Raw genomic sequence first — 22,382 nt, forward strand, 5'->3', positions numbered from 1 at the left:
AATCCACCCCAAGCACTACAAGGGAAAAGTCCTTTCCTGTTTTTGTTTGACAATGGGTCCTTAGCACTGGGCATGTGACAGGTGGTCACTGAATGTTTCCTGAATGAACGTGCTCCTCTCTCACCCATAGGAGATGCACAACTCTATAAGAACTAACCTCTGTATTTTTCTGGAAACACAGCTAATGGGAACCACAGGTTTACTCAAGAGAAGCTGATGTGCCTGCTTTTTGTAAACCCTATGTTTGCGCTAATATTCAAATCTCCAGAAATCCTACCTGCCATCCTTCCCTCTTTTGAACTGTGTTGCTTTTTAAATTTCCCAGTTCTCCTGAGTCAGAATGGACTGAACTGATGTTGAGAAATAACTTGTGTCCTTTCCAGTGAAATAACTAGTCTCCCTTTGGTATCTGGACGTGAGTTCCCTTCCAAAAGCAACGAGGCCAAGCCCCCTCAAGCCTAGCTGTTTAAATTGTGCGTCATAGAATTTATAATGTGCGAAATCCACTGGTTAGGAAGCTATTATGAGAAGTGACACTTTCTGCTTTAAAAGCTCATACTAGGGTCCCCTGGGGAGGAACTTGGTGATAGTCCATTAATTATTTGCTAATTACATTTCTTGGAGCTGTTCATTCCTGAACAATTTTAGGTGGTATGTACCAGGTGGAGAGGTACGATGGGGTGATCCCTGCTCCATCACCTGGCTTAGGAGGGACCTATGGAGGTTCATGGAGTCCTTGCCATCTGCACTCAGAATTCTAAAGAGCAGGAGGGAGGTGGGAGTGGGTCTGTGACACACTCAGTCAAAATTCTCTCTGTTGGGAACTCACTTTAGTGACCACGGTGCCATAGCACTGAAAGAGAGACGGAGTGACAGTGAAAGATTTCAGAGCCACATGCTTTCTTCTCAAGCGTACCCTAAGTTTCTTGAGGGCAAGGACCTGCCTTGGATTTCTTCGGCTTCTTCCTCAGCGTTTGGTGAAGTTCTATGCGCTCAGTAACTGAGTGCTCTATAAATAACCTATTCTGAGATGCCCGTAGAAGCTTCCTGCTGCAGAAGCTCCACCAGACGCTGAAACACTAGTGTCAGGTCTTGGGGGAACTAAATCTCTTCTTGCACAAGGGAATTGTACTAGAGTTCTCTCTCTGTTGGGATGGAACGCATAAGGTTGGCCATACTCATTTTAAGAATTTCCAAAAGCACTTTGTTGTAAAGAAAATTGAAAAAGCATTATACTGAAGTTCTGTGGGACTTGGCTTTTGAATGGAATCTGTGCATCTGTTTGATCCATATGTCTGTTTTGATATTCTTTTTCTTGACATGAGCCTTAGAAAGACCATTTCTCAGAGTTGTTTTTATCACGGTGGTGATGAGCTTGGAAAAATCCTCCTTTGTACTGTCCTATTTCTCCTGTGACCAAGAAGGACCCAGGTTTAGCAAGATCTGGTGCTTACACAATTTGGCGGACCAGTGCCAAATTATCAATACAAAAGTAGACATGAGAGTGATTTTTTAAAAATTTAGAATAAGAAAAGATGTCAAAAAATTACAGGTGCCTCGAAGATTTAGATCTTTCTTCTGAGATTTCATGCTTCAAGAAATACCTCTTGATTGCAATGTGCTGCCTGACCAGCTTGCTTCCCTGCCCACCCTACAGCTCTCTGTACCCACCTGGGCTGAAGCATTATGGTAAACCTGCCTCTGACAGGCAACTGTGTAATTCACAACCCAGAAATACCTACTGAATATTTATCCTGTCGCTTTCAGGCACATTATTTTAGGAAAGTTAGGACCCTATCTAATGGGCCTTCTCAATTCTCCTGGCCAGTACCTGAGAACGTCCGAGCAACAGCATTCAGTGCTCGTGATTGAGACCAAGGAGGACAGGGGCTTTTGGAAATGGTTTTTCTGTTCACCATTCGAATGGACTTTATTTCTGAGACCATGCACTGAGTTCCTGCAGTTTGCATGGGCTCACTACAGAATTTTGTGGAATGACCAGCTCTTCCCCAAATGCGTCTTCAGCAGGGTGACTGACTCACCATCAAAATCCTGTGGCTCATTATAAACAGGCCACAGAATGCTTGCAGATGTCTCCCCACCGCTCCATCCAATGGACTCAAAGAGCACGATCTCCATGTCGTCCCTTTCTGGTGGTCTGCCTCCTCATCCATTTATCTCTGTGCCCTCGAGTTGAAGGGAAGTCCATGGCAGCTGTGACACAATATTAGTGAGCGGGAGCTGCAGCCATCAGGCAGACCCCAAAGGGAGTTCCCCAATTGCTTCATGTTTCCTCATTTCACTTCCCAAGATAGAAGTGCATTCACTCTCTGGAGTCTGTCTTTCAGTCCTAAAGGAATATCTACTTCGGCTAGCTCGTGGACCAACACTCAATTTTTAGCGGTAGGTGACAGGTAGCAATGCGACTGTATCTACAGATCGGATTCACTCTTAGTGCTCAGTTGGCAGATCAGAGAGAGGGGAGGGTGGGAGACATAGGCCACTCATTCTGAATCCTGGTGCTGCCACTCATGGCTGTGTGACCTAGGGCAAGTTATCTGACCTCTCTGTGCCTCACTCCATCTGAAAAGTAAGGATAATAAATGCACCTGATAGGATTTTGGTGAGGACTGAGTGAATTTAATAGCTGTTTACGTGAGTTATTATCATTATGATCTGGGATTCCATATTTATAGTGGTCTGTATGTCTCATGTGGGTAGGGAAGGAGCACTGTGAAGAATTGTTTGCAGCTACTGTTTAATTTCCCAGTTACCTGAGTTCTGCTTACTAGGGTAAAAGCAAGAACTCTAATTTGCATCCTAGAGGATGGCCCCTGCGGCAGGCTGAGTCATCGCCTATGAGATGGCCTTTCCTAATTCTAGAACCATGAACGCTTCCTTATGTGACCAAAGGGACTTGCAGAGGTGACTAAGTTGGGGATCTGGCGATGGGGAGTGATTCTGGATTATCTGTGAAGGTAAGCACGCCTGTCAGCCCTCTTTTAGAGATGAGGAGACTGACACCAGTAGGACACTGTCTTGAGCTAGCTCAAGGTCACCTGGCTGGTGAGTGGCAGCCACAGAGCTGATTTGAATCTGGCTGATTGGCTTTTGAGGTCAAGCTCTTCATCACCACTCGCTATGCCTTTCCCATCACTGCCCATTTACCACCCTCTGGCTCCTCACGCAGAAGCTCTCCGCCGAGCCTCCCCGCTGACTTCCCAGGCTCCACCCTCTACTCCCAGCCCAGGGAGAGGGATCTCTAGGTCCATAAACGCAACCAGGAGGCGCAATCCAGGCAGGGAGAGCATCACCGTGGCCATCTTTCAGACATTTGGTGAAAGGTATTATGGAAGACAATAGCTCCGTGTAGTTGGGGACTTGGGGATAAAGTGACTTGCTTACGTGACAGAGAAATCTGAGAGGAAATGAGGAAATCTAGGTCCTCATGACCCAAAACGTGATTTTTTTTTAATGGTCTTATCAAAGTGGCTAGACTTGCCCATTTTGCAGACTTTGTTGATTTTGGATCCTCTCACAGCATGAGATAGATGCCTATGGAAAGCTAGAAGGGACATTCCCGGAGCTGGGACTACGGCCTCAGTGAGAAATCTGCTTATCTATCTCCAAAACAACTTCCAGATCAATCGCTGACAATGTGAGTAGTTTGGACACCCTGAAGAAGAAGGCCAGAATGAGCCCTGGTCTAAGGGGTCCCCAGAGTCAAGGCAAGGAAGTAGCAGGTACCCTCTAGCTGGGCCAGGCTTTCAAGTCTTGTCCTGGGCACAGAGCTAAGCACTAAAATGACTACCAAACACACGCAAATACCTTTGGAAAGAGACGCAGCGTGTCGCCCCTCTGGGAGAGCTGCAGTTATGTAATGGCAGTCAAGGCTCTGAGAAGTCCTACAGTCAGGCCTCCTGTTCAGAGAGCATTTCCTAAGCTCTTCCTTTACATAGCACCTGTCGACATTCACGGGATTCTGTGTCGCACACAATACATGTTGGGAAACACCAAATATTAACCCTGGACCGAGGAGCCCCTCAGCCTAATTGTGATGTGATAACACATAGAGCAGGGCTCCCAGAGCTGCAGACTACTTTTTCTTCATAGGACGATCACCTCCCTGCTGTTAACCAGAGGTTCTCAAGGGGACAACATCACCCCTCAGGGGTCACAATATTGAGAGACATTTTCGTGTCATAGTCGTTTGTGTGTGTGTGTGTGTGTGTGAGCGCGCGTGTGCTAAGAGATGCTGGTAAACGTTCTGCTGTCACACCGGAGTGCCTATCACAACAGAGTACCTGGACCCAAGTGTCAGTAGTGCTGAGATTGAGAAACCCTGGGTGGGAGCCTTAGAATCCCAGCAAATAAAGCATTTAATCCTCTGATGATGACCTGAAAATAGCTATGGTGGATTCTGGACTCTGCAGTCTGGTATTTTCCACAGATAACATAAAAGCCTTCCTCAGGGCCTCCTACACTCCTTCTGTATCTCCAGCACAGCAAAAAGTGTAAATGTTATTTAATTGTTTAAAAAAACACATGTGAGTCACACTCATTTAGTTGTCAGACCAATCTAACAAGCATATTGATAAAATACAAACACACGTGTTACTTGCAAAAGATGCAATATTGACCCATTTAAATGTCATAATTTTGGTTCTTTTCATCCTCCAACTGTGCAGTCCTGAAATAAACAAATATCTGTTATATCTACACACACACACACACACACACACACACACACACACACCGCAAATGACACTGACATTGGATGGATATACATCTTCTCTCTCCTCTACCATTTTACGAAGTACAACAAACAAAAATGTGATCTAAAGGCAGTATTCAGAATGGGCTAAAAAAACGCAGGAGCTTTAAAAAAACCCACACCCTGGCTCCTCTAATAATCCAGGGTTTACCAGAACACATTTATTTTAAAAAGATTTTGAACTTTGCTTTACTGCCTATCACAGTCATGGGCCTTTGAAGGAGGGAGGGACCGGAGTGTAGGGGGTTGCAATAGAGGGTTAGGCTGGGGGCACCTATTTTCATGGTTTGTAGGCAAATTTCCTGGGGGCTCACCCACAGGTTAAATTCTTTCAAGGCCGTGGCCTGTGAGTTAGGGCTAATTTGCATGGTATCATTTTCCCATCTGATTTACAAACTGAATGATTGCAGAGCTGGGCCCATTTTCCTCCACAGCAGGAGCAGTCACCCATGTGGCAGGGTAATTTAGTGAGATATTAATGTGTTTTTAAAATTCTTGTGGAATTGTATGCACCCTGTTCGAAGAAGGGAGCTGGGCGTTTGCGTTTCCTTGTCTCAGAGGGTGTTTCTGATCCAGGACCAAGCAGATCTTTAGACAGGTTACCCCGTTCCCTCTCTAGCTTTATTTTTTTATTTCTGGAAAACCTAAACTCAGTAAAGGAATATGCTAGATGGGGGGTGGGGGTGGGGCGGCATAGATGTTTGGGGAAGCACGCAGATGCTCCAAAATTAGGAAAGTAGTTTTAGAGTCGTGTGTCTGGCCTGTTTCCTGGAGGGGAGCCAAGGTGCTGGGAAATGGCTGTGTGGTGTGCCTAGGAACGTGCATTTTGGGCACCAGACACCTACCTCAGCAAATAATCCTGAGCTCAAGTTTGGCACAGAAACAACAGTGCCACCCACTTGCAGAGACCAGGTGATGGGGCATGGACTAGAGGGTCCCCCTCAAATGTTTTGTTACCTAAGACCCTAAGGATATTCCCCCAACACTAGAGGGTTTGGAGAAAGGGGCTCCCTCCCGTGATGACCTACATTACATTTCTAACCAACCTAACAGAAAAGGGGCTCAGTCCCATTTGATTTCGTTTGAGAAAAGAAATCAATGTTACATGTCTTTCACCCTTGAGTTTGTGGAATGAAATCAGGTCCTACTAGAGTAACAATCTAATCCTGAAATCTCAGTGGCTTAACACATCCAAGGCTACTTTCTCACTCATGCTCCCTGGCTAATGACGGTCAGTAGGGCATCTGATGAGTGACTCCGGGACCCAGCTTGACGGACACACCATCACAGTCATCAGGGCAAGTGAAGGAAGGAACTGGTAAAGTCCTGGCTCGTAAACGCTTTGGCCAGGAAGTGATGGAGTTCACGTCAACTAGAACTAGTCACATGGCCCCACCTAGCTGCAATGGGGCTGGGACACAGAGGGGGACATGCAGACTTCAGTGCCTCTGCCACAGCCTCATGGTACTTATCTAACGTCGAATGTGTCTTTGTATGTCACGCTATTAGTAAGTTGCACTTGCGTAGAGCTTATTACAAATATATTTTTTGGGCTCTTCTCATGTATTGTCTTATTCTAGTCCCCTCAAGCCCTGTGAGCAGACCATACCTCTGAGCCAGAGGAAGAAATTAAGGTCCACAACGTGGAAGTGACAACATAGCACATGGAAAGGAGGAGCCAACAGCCAGGCTTTCTGACCTGAGCCATCTCTGCTCTTTCACAGAGGCTGCAGAGAAAGAGATGCTCTTTCGAAGATTTATTTAGACGATTGATGGGGCTTCTGAGCTGGCATAGACCCGGCTGAGAGGGGGCCCGAATGAGAAGGGTCACACACAGTCCCATGTATGAGAACCACGTCCTCACAAGCAAACATCAATTCAAGAGGAACCAGAGACCCCAAATGGGCCTATAGGTCTGAATAGTAACAAGGGAAGTAGCTTTCCCACACACAGCCCTAACACAGGGCCAGGCACTGTCTTACAGTTTCCAGTTCTGACTCACTGAATCCTCACAGAAGCTCCCGATAAGGTCACCATTACTCCCTCCATTTTACAGATACTAGGAACCAGGGAAGGGCAGCGCAGACGACTTGCCCAAGATCGCACTGCTAGGAAGTGGCAGGCTTGTGACTAAACCCAAGTCTGAAATCACCGGGGACAAGAGCTTCTACCAACAATGATTATAAAAGCAAATATTTTCAGTGTAAAAATAAATTAGGTCTATGGTGTAGAAGGATGGATGGAGTTGGGCTGCTTTTCAAGCTTTTAATGCTTCTTGGCAACTTGCCCTCCAGCAAGGCCCCAGCCGTCTCTGCTTGCATAGCAGAGACCTGGAAGCCATTCTGCCACCTACCTCTGGGCCTTGATGACAAGGGGTGACACTCTGGGACCGCTGCCCTCTCAGCCTCCTGCACTCAGATCTCATTTCAGATTTGTTTCTGCCTTTGAAATCCAGGTTCTGTCTGAGCCGCCCCTTCATCTGAAGATGGGGCTAAGCACCGTTCCTCTTTTATGGGGCTGCTGTGAGGGTTCAATGAGAGAATTTGTGAAGTGGGGTTTGAAGGGGCAGGTCTCCAGTGAGCAGAGATCAGCCTATTTAACTGACTTAATAAATGCTTTCTGAAAAGAGGAGAAAAGAGAAGAAGTCATTCCTGGAATCTGCAAAATTTCTGTCATTTCAATGTCAAGTAATTAAGGAATGTTAGCTGACCAGTTTTCACTCAGAAATGTGTTTGTTGGGTGTGCGTGTGTAATTTCTGAGACAGGCAGACTAAACTGCAAACCGACCCCGTTTGTGTTTCCTCCCAGTCCGCAAGCATTAGGTATTTGACACCAAATGACCGTGGAGAGATCGATAAATGTTATTTTTTTCTCTCTGGAAGCCCCAGATATGGCCAAGAAAGCCAGCACAGTGGCCAGGCTGGAAGCGCTGGTACTTTTCCAAGGGCAACGGGCGATCCAGAAAGCTCTTTCTTTATCATGAGCCGAACATCAAGCATCAGTGGATCATAGCCATTAATATGGGATGTTGATGGCTATCAAATGACCCATAAGGAACATAAAAGAATGACCACCTGGTCCTCCTTCACCTACTGGTGACTCAGTGCTGCGTGAACCAGGCACCGCATTCAGTGCGTCATACCCGTGACCTCACTGTGCCCGCCTGACACCCCTTGGGGAACAGGAACCTGAGGCTGGAGGAAACGAGCCTCAGGTCTTCCAGGGCTTGTGTGACAGAGCCAGGATTTAAACCCAGGACTGCCCAACAACAAAGCCTCTTGAGTACTCTCTAACTCCTTCGTTTCCTACACACTTATTAAGCACCTACTATGTACAAGCAGCACTTAGACATGGGTTACACAGCCAAAGAAGCAAATAAAGCTCCACCCTTCTGTTTCCTGTGGGTGCTCTGACAAATCGCCACAATCTGGGTGGCTTTCTACAGAAATATATTCTCTCATAGTTCTGGAATCCAAGAGTTTGAAATCAAGGCGTCAGCAGGGCCGCGTTCCTTCTGGGGGCTGCAGGGCAGAATCTACTCTTTGTGTCTTCCAGCTTCTGGTGGTTGCAGAGGTGCCCTGGTTTGTGGCCATAGTGCTCCCTTCTCTGTCTTCCTGGTCACACTGTCGTCCCCTCTTATGTCTGTGCCTTATCTCTCTCTGCTTTTTTCTTAGAAGGATACCTGTCAGATTTAGGGTCTCCCAAGATAATCCAGGATGATCTCGTTCTCTCAATATTTAACTTAATTACATCTGCAAAGACTCTCCCCCCCCCAAATAAGACAGGTTCTGGGGATTAAGATGTGATTATATCCATTCAATTCAGTACAATCCTTATAAAACTTACAATCTAGTGATCTTATACGCTAAGCATATCTATAAACAAGGAGTTAAATCGTGTTAAAAATAAAGCGGGAGTTGGTAAAAGGGTCTGGGATCCCTTTAGGTTGGGGGGAACAGGAGAGCCCTCTCTGAGTGGGCAGCTTTGGAAGGAGACATGAAGGAGAGGCAGAGCCAGCGGACCATGTTCTGTGGGTACAACCATTCTCGCCTATTCGCTTGTTAATTTATACCTTAATCAGAAAATAATATTTTTTGGATGAGTTGGGCACAGCACCCCCTGCCAGGAGAGTGAAGAAGAAGCATTTTCATATATGCAGATAAAGTGGTTTTAATGTCACAAGATACAAGTAGCCTAAACAGACCACTAGCTCTGTTCCTGCCAAAAAGAAGGGCTGCTGCATTCAATTGCTATATATCCAGGCTCACAGTTTTCGGCTGACCTCCCCTTCCTTTGAATGGATTCACAGCTAATAAGAGAACAGAATGACATCTCATTTGGTTACCTGGAATGTACATTTTGCAATGACTTCAACCCGAGCAGTTACACTGCCCAAATTAGGCATTCAATGCTCGTTTTATTGATGGTTTTTGTCATACCTAAGGTGAGCATTTGGTTATAATCTATTTCAATATTTTTTCAGCCAACATTTTGCAGCCACATTCCATGGCTTACAGCTTTGACTTACCATTGATTAATCATTGATTAACCATTGGCTCGCCTGTCACAGGAGATTCAAAAGTATTGTCTGAGGAGAACCCAGCCCGCCCTCAGACCTCGGGCTCCCCTCTGGACAGAGGTCGGTGGCTTTGATTTCACTCTCCCGTCCACGACCTTCACAAAGAGCCTTTTGTTCCTACCTCTAAGTTCAGCTAATTGCCAAGTCTGTGTCTCTGTGCTGAATGATACCCCTGACAAGCTGCCCTCCAGGTGCTGCCTGGAGTTTCATCCGAAATGCACTGCCACTCAATGCCGAGCAGAAACTCTGCTAGGAAAGCAAGGCTGGGGGAGGACTATCCACACGATGTACCCACCGCGCATTCCTCTGGAGCCCCCATGCTTTAAATTCTCTCCTTAGATAAGACCAGCCGGCTTATCTAAGTGCCAGGACTGGCCAGTGTGGGGGCCTGTATGGACCTGGTGTTATGGACTTGTTCTGGGACATGGTGCCCGCTTATACTGAGGAAGGCACTGACAGCCATCAACGGGGAACTCTTCCAAGGTGGGAGCCGCGGGTCCTCACACCACACTGTCCTATGAGGTGCAGAAGGAGTGGGGGGAGTCGTGCATGGAACTGCCAGGAATTACTGTGCCCTTCCTGGGCCACTGGCTGGTTGTTTACCCTCCAGATATGGCTGGTGGTTCCCCCGAGCAGACCTCACCCTCAGGTGAGTAGTGTTCTGAGTTCTTCCCACTTGGCTCCATGGGCCTTGTGTGTCCTTATTTTCCTTTTGACCCATTTTCTCAACCATTGTACATTTATTTATAATAAGATATCATCATTATCTTTATGATGTATCTAAAAAATTATCTAGCAGATAGTCTTTTATATAAAAGATTAATTTTTTTTTTTTTTTTTAAATAACGAAAATGGTAACGGCGTGACCTTTGTATTCAAACTGGACGTGATGGTAGTGGGCTGCATGGTGTTCTCCTAAAAGATATGTCCATGACCCACTCCTGGGAAGCTGTGAATATGACCTGATTTGGAAAAAAGTTCTGTGCAGATATAACTAAATTAAGGATCTTGAGATGAGATCGTCTTGGATTATCCAGGTGGTCCCTAAATCCAATGACATGTGTCCTTATAGGAGACACACAGACAGAAGAGAAGACACAGACAGACACGCACAGATAGAAGAGGAGGGGATGTGACCAAGGAAGCAGAGATTGGAGTGATGCACCCACAAATCAAGGAACACTAGCGGCTGCTAAACGTTGGAAGAGGCACAGAACGGATTTTCCCATAGTGCCTCTGGAGGGAGTGCTGTCCTACCAACACCTAGATTTCAGCTCTCAGTCTCCAGAATTGAGAAAGAATAGATGTATGTTGTTTGAAGCCACCAACAGTGGCCTAAACAGTGGCAATTTGTTATGGTAGCCCTAAAAAAAAAATACAGTGACGGAATCCCTTCTCAGAACTTGCTCAGGAAATGCCAAGAGAAATGATGGCTTAAACACCTGACTTCCAGCTTCCTGGAAGTGTGACATCTCAGGCACCAAGCCGATGCTGTGCAGCTCATAAAGGCTTCTCTGGTGAGGGGTCCAGGCTACTGACGCAGAACAGTTTGTGGTATAAAACCCATCCTTGATGGTGTATTTAACTTTCTGATAGCAAGTTATACGAATGTCTCATTTTCTCGCCATTATAATAACATAATGATATGACTATAATAAACATGGAGCACCAACTTTTCCCCATGGGCTGTGATGCCCTTGAGTTGCACTGAGGGAGTTTAGTCCATTTCAACAGAGAGTTCTCTGAGAGGTCCGGGCTCTGAGGCTTTCAGTACGAGGCAGCACTTGTGGTTCCTGCTGAGACAGGAATAGTCTTATTTCAGTACCCAATTAATTCCTGCATATTGTTTTTGGTAGCAGAGTAGAACAAATCCTGTAAGTAGTTGGGATGGGAGACGTACTTTAACAGCTCACCTTGCAATCTCAGGATACTCCTCAATTAAACAGACAGGAGGAGAAGCCATCTCTCTGTATAAGTTCCCCATGGCAGGCTCAACGTTCTACAATGCGCATTAACACAACTGAAGGCGAGTTTTTTCCTATTACACCAAAATGACCTTAAAGTACATTTTTTCCCCAAGGTGATAATTTAATCAATCATTTGCAGAACCCAGGAAGTGCCACCTAGAACCCTAGAAGCCCGTGAAGCACACTTGGAAAATGTCCCATATTTTCACTGTGACAGACTTTGCAGAATAAATCCTGGTGGAAGGTGTGCAACGCTTGGAAAACAGCTTCAGAAGCTTCAGGGACCACAGGCTCACCCTCTTAATTTCAAAAGAGAAACAGTCCTGAAGAAGTGCTTTTCTCAGGATTGAAATACAGGTATGTTGGCTCCAAGTGGAATCTCTTTTCAGGAGAAAGAGACATGAGCCCATGAACGAGCTGGGTCAACATCAATTTCTTCTTTAGGCTGCCATTAGGAGAGTAAGGGTGACTTAAGGGAAAGCTCAAATAAATAAAGATTTCTATCTTCTTGGGAGGATTTCGATGGTTGGTATAAAAAAATCTGCACGTTAGGAATTTGTTGTGAATAAATTTGCTTTTAAAATGTCTTATTAAAACTCCAGAACAGTGGCTTGAGGAGTCAGAAACTGTAGCAGGCATAAGCTGAGAAACTTCCCCGCATTACTCTGGTAACAACATTTCTTCTAGGACCCTTGCAGTCTGGGCACTCAGCCGGGTTTTGGGGGAACTGCCCTTCCCCACTCTGAGCCACATGGCCTGAATGGAGAGCTGAATGGAGAGCTGAATGGAGAGTTTCCAATGACTCTGCCTCCCTGATGTCAATGATTGGTTGAGAAATGGGCATCTGCCTCAAAGCTGGGCCAATCACAGCCCTCTACTGTCAGGCTGTGTTCCCAGACCTGGCCAATCAGCATCTTTGCCCAGAATCTTTCTTTTTGGTAATCAGAGAAGCCCTCTAACTGCTGTGGTCTCAGGGCTATTGGGATTTGAAACCACAGGAGGGGATTAAGAGAGGTATGAGAACCAAGGAGAAGGATAGTAGAGACAGCTGTCCTTACTGAGGTATGGTTCTTGAGTCTGCATTTCCTTTTCCTGCTTGCTTTAGTTTGAGTTGGGTTTCTGTTGCTTGAAACCAAAGGATCCTGGTGAATGTAGACAATACTTTGCAAACATAATGAACTATTTCCTAAGAAAATAAACATATACATAGGATGCAAAATTTGCATAAACTTTAAGGGAACTATAGACCTCATCAATGGGGTCTAAGGACCCCAATTAAAAAAACCCCTGCGGGGCTGGCCCGGTGGCTCAGGCGGTTAGAGCTCCATGCTCCTAACTCTGAAGGCTGCGGTTCGATTCTCACGTGGGCCAGTGGGCTCTCAACCACAAGGTTGCTAGTTCAATTCCTCCTCGACTCCCGCAAGGGATGGTGGACAGCGCCCCCTACAACTAGCAACGGCAACTGGACCTGGAGCTGAGCTGCACCCTCCACAACTAAGACTGAAAGGACAACAACTTGACTTGGAAAAAAGTCCTGGAAGTACACACTGTTCCCCAACAAAGTCCTGTTTCCCTTCCCCAATAAAAATCTAAAAACAAACAAACAAACAAAAAAACTGCACTGAAAACTATTTCTAAAAAAAAAAATACCCCTGCAATGAAAGGATGGACAATAAAGGGATTGATTTGATTATGGCATTGTGGTTGGTCACTCTGACTTTCTCTAGTATCTCTGAATGATCAGGGGAGCATAGAATGTATAAATAAGCTGCTACTGGTTGGGCATAATTTTTAATTAAGACTGCAAAAACATGAGCTGAGCTGTGAGTGCAGCTACATACACCTTCCCTCCAGCCACAGAAGAAAAAGAGTGAGAAACACGAAAATCCCATTGGAAACGGATGAAATTGAGACCCTGTGGGTTACATGAATTGGTCAGGAGAGACCATTTGTCCCTCCAATCTAGACTCCCTTTTGGTCAACAATATTTACTTACGACCTACAGAGCTTGACCCGGGTAGTGAGAGCTGAAGGCGAATTTGCTGTGGGAAAGCTGCACTTGACTTCCCAGGCTGAACAGCTTTCCGTTTGTTCTGCCAGCACCGCTTTTTCCTAACCCATCAACCTTTCCCAAGTTTTCTAAAACCCCATCTCTTCCCAGGCCACCTTGTTTCTTTTTTCTTATGCTCCAGCTTTTCAATCCATGTGCCCCTGTGCCAACACTCCTTAACTTTCTCTTTCACTCTCCATAGTTTGCTGAATTTTATTACACGTTCTTGGCTCCCTAGGAACCGTAATCCACCATTTTCTATTTCCTGTGGCTTCCCAAATGTATTTGGTTTGTTACTAGTGAATCCAATAAAATAGGCCCTTAAACTTTGCCTCTTGCTCAAGCCAAATTATGTTGGCTGTTGCCAGGGCTTGGCCTCCAAGGTCAGGCTCCTGGGACTGAAAGTCCTGGATGCCAGCTCTCCAAAGCGCTCCAACTCAGTTCTGTCCTGATTTCACATTTCAACCAGAGGACATCCTGCCAAGTGACAGGCCACAAAAAGAACTAAGCCCTTTTGTTTAAAATTTCCATCCTATGGTTTTCATGTGGCTTATACGTGGGTGCCTGCCTATAATAACAGGTACACAGATGCTCTTATGCCTAGTAACTTCTCCTCCATGAACACTGCAGCTCTTTAGAATGGGATTCCCACTCGGCCTTTAGCCATCTGCAAGCTTACTTCAGCAGAATCCACAGGCTCTCATCAGCCTCCAGCTTAATGAATAATCACAAGAAAAACACAGGTCAGCACCTGCCCACGGGCAGAGCAGAGATTGCTTTGGCTAAGTCAGGGTCTCTGTGTTCCCACTTTTCTTCAATGAAAGAAGTCTTGGCTGCTCTTTCTCAGGAAGTACAGGAAACTGAGGAAATTCCCTCTTTTTGGCAAATGACACCTTCTCAATGTTCCTTCAGGGCATTTTTTTTTTCTTTTCGGAAATTGATTTTGTTTAGGCTACTGCAATAGGGAGAGTACCCCCGATCCACATTTCAGGAAGGTGGTTTTGCCTTAGACTTTTTTAGGGAGGAATAGACAAGTTAGAGGTGAGGTGATTTGATTTTATAGTTGGGATTGTTTTTGTTCAAGGCTTTCTTCATAGCAGATAACAGGCTATTGTCTTGCAGCACCCAAATCCTGATGTTGTCTGCTCCCAATTATTTGCTCCACAGATATTTACTCTGGCTCTGTGGGACACCACGAAACAAAGGTGCTAGTGTGACCATGGGCATGCCAGGAGCTAGCGGCTATTCCTTCTCACATGTGGCTCCAGACAACTGCCACGAAGCTGGACAGTGCACAGTCATAAAAAGTAATACGGCATTAAATGGAGAAGGTGCATCTTGCCAGGGAAGGGTCATGGTGGGTGGAGGTGGCCGGAACAGCCTTTCCAGAAGGAGAACAGTGAGGACCTGTGGACATCAAAGGCTGCCTGGTAATGGAGCTGCTGGTTAGCGCTGGAGCCAGACCCTCTGGTACAAAGCCTGCCTGTGGTTTGCTTGCTGCCTGACTTTAGAAGGCGGGTTATATAACCCCCGTGTCCCTGGTTTCCTCTATAAAATGAAGTAAGCAGCAGTACTGTATTTCTTTTCCATTGCTGTGTGACAACCTTGCCACAAACCAGTGGCTTAAAACAACACCCATTTATGAGCTCCCAGCGTTGTAGATCAGAAGTCAAGTTTGGTGTGCCTTTCTCTGCACAGGGCTGATGGTGAAGTGAAGTTGTCGGCGAGGTTGAGTTCTTGGCAGGAGGCTTTGGGGAAAAAATCTGCTCCCAAGCTTCTTCTTGTTGTTGGCAGAATTCATTTCCTTGTGGTTGTAGGACTGAGGTCCTTGGTTCCTCGCTGGCTGTCAGCTGGGGGCCAATCTTAGCTCCTAAAGGTTGCTCACCTCGCCTGGCACATGGCCCCCTCCATCTTCGAGTCGGCAAATCCGTATGGTACTTTGAATCTTTGACTTTCTCCTCTTCAATCAGCTGGAGAAAACGCTCCACTTTTAAAGGGCTCATGTGACTCGGTCAAGCACACCTGGACAATCTCGCTATCCCATCGACGACCCTTTATGGCAGTACCTGGAGCAGCATTTGATTGACTGCTCAGGAGAAGGTGTGTGGAGGCCAAGGCTCGGAACCTAGGGGGCTGTCTTGAGAGTCTGTCTACCACATGCACCGACCTCTAGGGAAGTTGTGAGGCCGGAGCTAGCAAGTGAAGGTAAAGTACTTGGCACATATTCAGCATATTTTGTTCAGGTAGGGATTTGGATGCAAAGAATGAGCCAGTTGAGGCCCCAGGATCGGTGAGAACTTGGTTGGGGTGAAAGGAGAGTGTTCGGGGTTGGGAACAACGGAACAACAGAAGAACAACATCCTCCACTTCTTGACTAAGGAGTTTCATTTCGATATATTTAGAAACAGGAAGTGCCTGCCCTCCTCGGATGAACAACACTGATATCCTCCCTGATTTTGCTGTGGTAATGGCTGTGAGGATGGGGCTTTGGAATGAGGGAGAAGGGGCCTGAAAATGGCCTCTGGATTAGCCCTCTCAGAACCCATCTGCTCAGAGCTTCTGATTTTCAGAAAAGTGAAGAGGCTTCCTCCAGCCACAATCCAGGGATATAGGAACCACCAAAATAATAGCTTTTCCCAAACCAGCCAAGCAAAGCTCTAATTGGGAGAAGTGGGAAATAGAAGTCAGGATATTCTCACTCCCTCCACTAACCACACACAGGTCATGGTTGAGGTCCATCTCAAATCCAAGGCCATTTCCTCTCTCAGCCTGGCATCATTGGCGGAAGAATCAGATAATGGGCCAGGCCCTGGTGACTCTGGGGAAAGGCAGATGGCCACCACCCATGAGTAAGAACTTGAACTTTCATCCACTCTGTGGGTTGAACTGCCTGCTACCTATAAATCAATGTTCCAAACTGTCTGGGCCAGCATGAGATAAGCAGGAAAGAGATTTTAAAAAGTGGGAGTGAGAATAAAGAGGTTGTATTTTTCATTCCACAGATGCCATCGTGGGAAGAAGCTTTTCTTTCAAAAACTCAGACTCGACAATTCTCACTTCCATCTGAGTTCTTTTTCCTTTCTCTTGGCTCTTTCTCGCCCTTCTCTTATATCTGCCTCAGCTTCTGAGTCTTCTCAAAGCTTCTCCCAGAAAACCGCGGGCTAATTTATTCCCCTTGAGCAACTGTCAGTTTTGAAAAGCTGCCCAGTCTCTTCACTGTGATTTTCAAAGAGAGACTCAGGGCTGGACTTTCTTTCCATGCCAGCAAGAAGGTAGGTGTATCCAATGGTGGGACACACACACACACACACACACACACACACACACACTTCTGAAAAATGCTGGATCTATAGTTGCTGGAAAATATAACCTTCCGGATACCTGAGGAAGATGTCTGGAAAGAAAAGCAGACAGTAGAAAACCCATATTTGCATTGTAGCTGCTGGAGTTTCTACACGAGGGAGGCATGACCCTATTTGACCTTCCCTGTCAAGACCACAGGGATCCAAAGGAACCAACCAAAGGTATGTGCGGCAAAAGGCCCGGCCAAGCTGACCGGTTTTGACATGTCAAAGGACACATGTTGTCTGGCTTGGGCAGCTTGTGGGCAGGGAAGCAATCCAAAACTCAGTCTCTAAGATGCAAGGATAGCAATAACATGAACAGTTAGTTACCTGTGCTCCAGGTAAGCCCTGCCTTCCATCATTACTTTGAAAGGAAGAGGCTTCATCTGGCTTATTGGTTTATGGTCTGAAACAGTGAAGACTGCATTTCCCTTGTTCCCTGTGCTCTCTTCTCTTCACGATTCAAGACAGGTGCCAAATGTGTCATCGTGTCTGATGGAGCCTGGCGCTGGCTCACTTGCTGTGATTGTGGCCCACCACCTGACAGAAACACTTTCCCTGATTAAATTTTTAACCTGGATTGTGCCACATTTAGTTACATTTTGAGGGGGGAAACCTGAGGAAGGGAGGGAAGAGCAGCAGGTTGAGGAGGTTTGCAGAAAGCTTGTGTGTCTGCACACGGATAGGACATCCTACACACGACACGCTTTTTGCATTTCAACTTCACTAAATATTGACATCCAGTTAACAAATATTGATTGAGAACCTGAAACATTCAAAACAGTGTATAAGCTCCACGTTCCATGGTGTGAAATAAAAAAGGAATGTCAGAGGGAAAAAGACGGGCCATTACGCTATCTCCTATTGGTAATGAGCCCAAGTTATAGAAAGATGATTTCCGGCTTCATACCATTACTTATTAGTGTAATGGTAAAAATAAATCACTCACTCAGACTAATGGTCTCTTCTGGGCAAGTGGTGAATAATGCTGACGTGGCTTCTTTTATTACCTGTACGTCTGCTGGTCTGGCAGATGGTTTGCTGATAACGATTGTTTTGGGTAGCAGTTAACGCTAGGCAATTATTGGCATGGTAGCATCCACGTATGTCTATAAATCCCGGGTTTTTAAATGTTGGCTGTGTTGTAGCTACAAATGAGGGTTTATCTGTGAGAGAGATAAGCTATTAGCAAGGCTGTTCATTTCTTCCTTTGCTGTCTGTTCTAATTCTTTGTCGGCACCGAGATCTGGAGCCTTCACTGGCTTTGCATGTGGCAGCAGGCATGTGGGCTTCATCGGTGCTTTTACATGTTCTCCTATTTGTCAGGGCACTCTCTCCCCTAAGGTAATGAGTGGCTATCTCTCACAATAGAGCTCTCAGCATGACTCAACTTCTCACTGGTTAACGAGCCTTCCCTGTTCCATTTGTAACCCTGATGTATGCAGTGATGCATGTGTTTACTAATATCGCACTGACGTTTGCCATGCAGTTTGGGTGCAGGTAGGGTGTTCTCTGCCTCTGAGGTCCAGTTTCAACTAGACCCTCCTGCAGCTGACCACCTTGCTACAGCCCACAAATCTCACTTGCAATCCCATGTATTATTAGAAGGACGTGATAACTAAATATCACAACTGTCACATTCAGCTAACCACATAAAACTGCTCAGTTCCCTCTGAATACAGCAAGGTCACCAGCCCCCATTGATCTCCTATTAAATGATCGAGATCATTTCTGGTCAGTCAATGTGTCTTGGTGACACACAGCGGTGTAGTAAACCAACCTCAAAATCGATTGTAGCACAGATTGGTGAGAATATTTTTGCTTTTCTGTTCCTCTGGAACTTCCTTCAGAACCAAAGTATCATAGGGAAGTTTAAGGTCACAGCAAAGTGACTCAGTGAATGGTGATCTACATTGACAAAACCAAGTGACTTTGCCCACAGCCCCTCATTCTTAAATCTGTAGGTAATTTTCTAAGGGCAAAATTTCTTAAGTTAACCGATCTGGACTCCCGTTGCTATTGATGCAATAAAGGTAATACTGAAAATGACAGTATCTGAGAAGCAACCACAAACTGCCTTTTTACTGCACACAATTAGCGATGGAATTGAGAACCATTTTTTTTCTAATGTAAAATCATTAGCGTGGCAATTGAAATTCACCAGTGATCCCATAACTCTCAGCCTCTCTTTTTACTTTCTGAACCTTCGCCCCCACCCCACCCCGCCCCCAGCAGTCTGTCTCAGCACTCCAGAATAATGAGCAAACAGTTAAGGCTAGCACTGAGTTTCTACAGAGATTTGTTGCTCTCCCCATCCTCTGGAGGGACTATAAAACCACCCGATGACATCTCATTTGGAAGCCTCTTGTATTAAGAAAAGTGAACTCTGGATGTGAGTGATATTTGGACAAGTGTGTACTTCAAGACAGAGTCCTAACTCATGTGACAGCTTTCTGCCATTAGCTGGGGATCTCAGTATTGACAATTACATCTTCTCCACCCCCACCCCCCCACGCCCTTGCTCTTTTACAAAAACATCCTTCTTATTTTTATCCTAAATATGTTTGGCATTTTTTTTCCCCCGCCCGTACACTTTGCTTTGGGTTTAAAAATCTCTCAGGTAGATATTTGTCTCCTCTGTGAAAGCATCAAGCCACAGATCTAAGTCAACCCAAATCACCAGGATAGTAAAGCTGACTTCAGGTTATAACACTCACCAGAGAGGGACAAGCCACGTTTTCAATAAAACGGAGCGATGACTTATCGGAGCTGACGGTTTACTTTCTGCCCCAGCTGACCTCTCCTGACCGCTGACAGGGCCGAGGAATAAGGAAGGGGAAAGAGCTGCGTTTTCAGGGAGAAGCCTTGCTTCCTGGAAGGCTCTCAGATCTGCCCCACGAGCAGAGGTTAAGTGCTGAATTCGAACCAGCTCTGGAATTGCTCTGTTTGGAAACCTGATTCTGGAAAACCGAAGTCCAGCCGCGGCTTTCCACACCAGGACAAGGAGAAAGAGGGCGGAAATGGCCCAGGGGAGAGAAGTCTGGCTGAGGAGTGAACTACAAGAAGCTCAAGAGAGGAGGGGCTGGAAGCATTTCTTGCCTGTGCTGCTGAACAGAAGAAACTTTTTCTTGCACTGAGATCTACTCGGGGCTGAACGCTGAGGTCCGCAACAGCTGGTGGGGTCTCGGTGGGGAACACACGCGGACCTCAGGGCCAGGGCTGGAGCGCTGGGCTAAGCCGCGGCAGGCCAGGGCCGGGGGCAGGGTGGGGTGGTGGGGGGGCCGCGGGAAACCGGGGCCGGCGCCTGCGCCCTCCCGCCTGCCCGGCGGGGTCCTCACCTGTTCCAGCGGGCCACCTTCCTCCGGTAATACCGCAGCGCCTCCTGGCTGGCCAGGAGCGAGTCTTCCGGCCCGAGGAGAGGCGGCTCCTCCGGGACGTTGTACAGCGGGTGGGCGAAGAGGGCCTGCAGCTTGGAGCCGGGGCCACTGCGGCCGCTATGGTCCTGCTCAGGTCCCCGCCCGGCTCGGGAAAAGTTGTGCGCGGCCGCGTGGAGGTCCGAGGCGGCTGCGGCGCGGTCCGGGGCCGGCAAGGAGGCGCGGCGGGCGCACGGGCAGCCGCGCGGGCGCTCCCGGGACCGCAGCTGCCGCTGTACCTGGGGCCAAAGGTGGAAGTAGAGGTCGGCGGAGAGCAGCGCACCCAGCAGCAGCAGGGTCAGCAGGCGGTCCCGGCGCAGCCCGAGCATGGCCCCGCCGGGCGCGCGGGCGGACGCGAGGCGCAGAGGGCCGCCTGCAGTGCCGCCCGCCGGCTGGGGTCGATGAGGCCGGAATGCTCACGCGCCGGAGAGCTCCGCTTTGGATGGGTGTCACCCTTGAACTTGGGGACTGGGTGCAGGGCTCGCAGGGGCTCGCAGTGCTGGCGGGCGTTCCTTCTCAGCGCGGAGTGGAGACCAGGGAACGGTGGCTCCCGGGCCCCTGTTTCTGGCTCGTTCTCTCCCCGCGCCCGCCCGCCCGGGAGACCGTGGCAGGTGAAGGGCCGGGGGCTCGGGTGTGGCTGTCCCCGCGGGCGGACGGGCGGTGGGGCGCTGGACGACTCCCCGCAGGAGCGCCAGGCGCGGGCGGCGGAGCTGGCCTCTGGGAGGAGCGAGGCGGCCGCCGAGCCTGGGGCGTCTCTCCAGAGGATGCTGTCGCTGGCGGCTGCTGCGACTGTTCCCTCGGTTCCTTCGGCGGGCGGCGGGGACGCCCGTGCCCCGGCTCCTCCCGGCGAGCTGGTCTGAGCGCCCGACTCCAAGAGGCAGAGGTAGCGCCGGCCTCCCCCGCCTGGCCGGGCGCCCGCACCTCCGCCCACTCTCAGCTGGCACCTGCCTCTGGCGCAGCTCGCCAGCCAACTCCGATCCCTCTGCGGGCTCTGCCCTTCCACCTTGTCGCCCAACCGATTCTCGCGCCCATCCCCCCTCGTCCCAGGCCTCCCACTTTCCCTGCTCAGAGTTCAGTCCAGACTTTTAGGGGGACTCGAGCGCTGTGTGTGTGTATGAGAATTTCATTTCTGTTTAATTTCATAATCCTGTTTAATTTCATTTCTGCTTTTCAGAAAAAAGACAGCTCCCTGAAAGCCTTTCTCCTGTAGATTGGCCAGATGTGTGTGTGTGTGTGTGTGTGTGTGTGTGTTGTCGTTTCTCTCTTCGTTTCTTCCCACAGAGCACACACCAGTTCCATAACAACTATGTGTCATGTGCCTGGCTCGTAATAGGGGCTCAGGAAACACTTAGTGAATGAAAAAGTTTGACCTTTAAAAATAAGGCACCAGTTTCACCTAGAATCTTGGAGATTTCCTGTTTGGATGGCGTTTGATTCCAACTGTGCCTGTGCTTTACAAAGAGGAAGTTTTTCTTGCCCCCAAGGTTGGAGGACCTTCCTGATGACCCCACTCTGAACTTTTGCATTTAGCGTGGTGTGAAAGTAGTCCACCCAAATGCATCCCTGGAGGACACATGTTAGGCTTTCTCCTGATACCCTGTGAGGTAATTTATACTCCCCACCCCATTTTCCTTTTGAAGAAGAGGGAGGGAGAGCCCAGTCTTGAACTCCTGGCTCCTCTATTTAATGACCTGGTAGGAGAGTGAAGGTCAAATCTGACTGGGGAGGCACCCTGCCCTCCTGAACGTTCAGGAAAAAGCATTTTTTTTTTTTTTTTTTTTAATTGTCTGAGCTGCCTGTTGAGGCAGCAAACCTTCCCATGTATGTTAATCTTACTCTTTAACCACCTCCTTCCCTTGCTGGATTCAAGAACCTCAGACGCACTCTGACTTGTGGGTTCAGACCAGAGTTCTTCCCACCTGTGGTTCAGTGGGAGATTCTCATGCCCTCTGCCAGCCCCTCATCTGTACATGAAGATGACAATAGAACCTACCCCATAGGGTTATTGTGTGGCTTCTTCCATGAGTTAAAGTATATAACTTGCTTGGAACAGCCCCCAGCACTGTGTGAAATATGTGTTTGCTACAAATAGGATCACTTCTTGGTTCCTGCAGTATGCTGGGGTAGGTTAGAGGCTGTTCATGAGTGGGAGAAAAATAGAAAAATATGGAAAAGGAAGATACCAGAAAGGGACTGTTGTTAGGAACTCATGCTGGTCTGAATGACCAGTCCAAGTGAAAGTCCAAGATGGTACT

General features: G+C 47.6%; 1 protein-coding gene across 3 annotated transcripts in view; it reads right to left on the reverse strand.

Moving 5' to 3' along the window:
• The window catches only part of FAM20A (FAM20A golgi associated secretory pathway pseudokinase), a 40,610-nt gene extending 19,490 nt beyond the window's left edge, over positions 1 to 21,120 (reverse strand). Inside the window, exons 1-2 of one of the 3 annotated variants that reach the window (XM_074320312.1) lie at positions 20,053 to 21,117; positions 19,432 to 19,524 (exon numbers count right to left, since the gene is read on the reverse strand). In XM_074320312.1, coding sequence (XP_074176413.1) covers positions 19,432 to 19,524; positions 20,053 to 20,456 — 497 coding nt within the window. In that variant the 5' untranslated portion in view covers positions 20,457 to 21,117. Of the gene's footprint in view, positions 1 to 19,431; positions 19,525 to 20,052 lie in introns of all 3 variants that reach the window. The other 2 variants (XM_074320313.1, XM_019732847.2) reach the window with 2 other exon arrangements.
• Between the last annotated feature and the right edge of the window lie 1,262 nt (positions 21,121 to 22,382).

This window comes from Rhinolophus sinicus, linkage group LG15, assembly GCF_036562045.2.
Source record: "Rhinolophus sinicus isolate RSC01 linkage group LG15, ASM3656204v1, whole genome shotgun sequence".
NCBI classification, from domain to species: domain Eukaryota; kingdom Metazoa; phylum Chordata; class Mammalia; order Chiroptera; family Rhinolophidae; genus Rhinolophus; species Rhinolophus sinicus.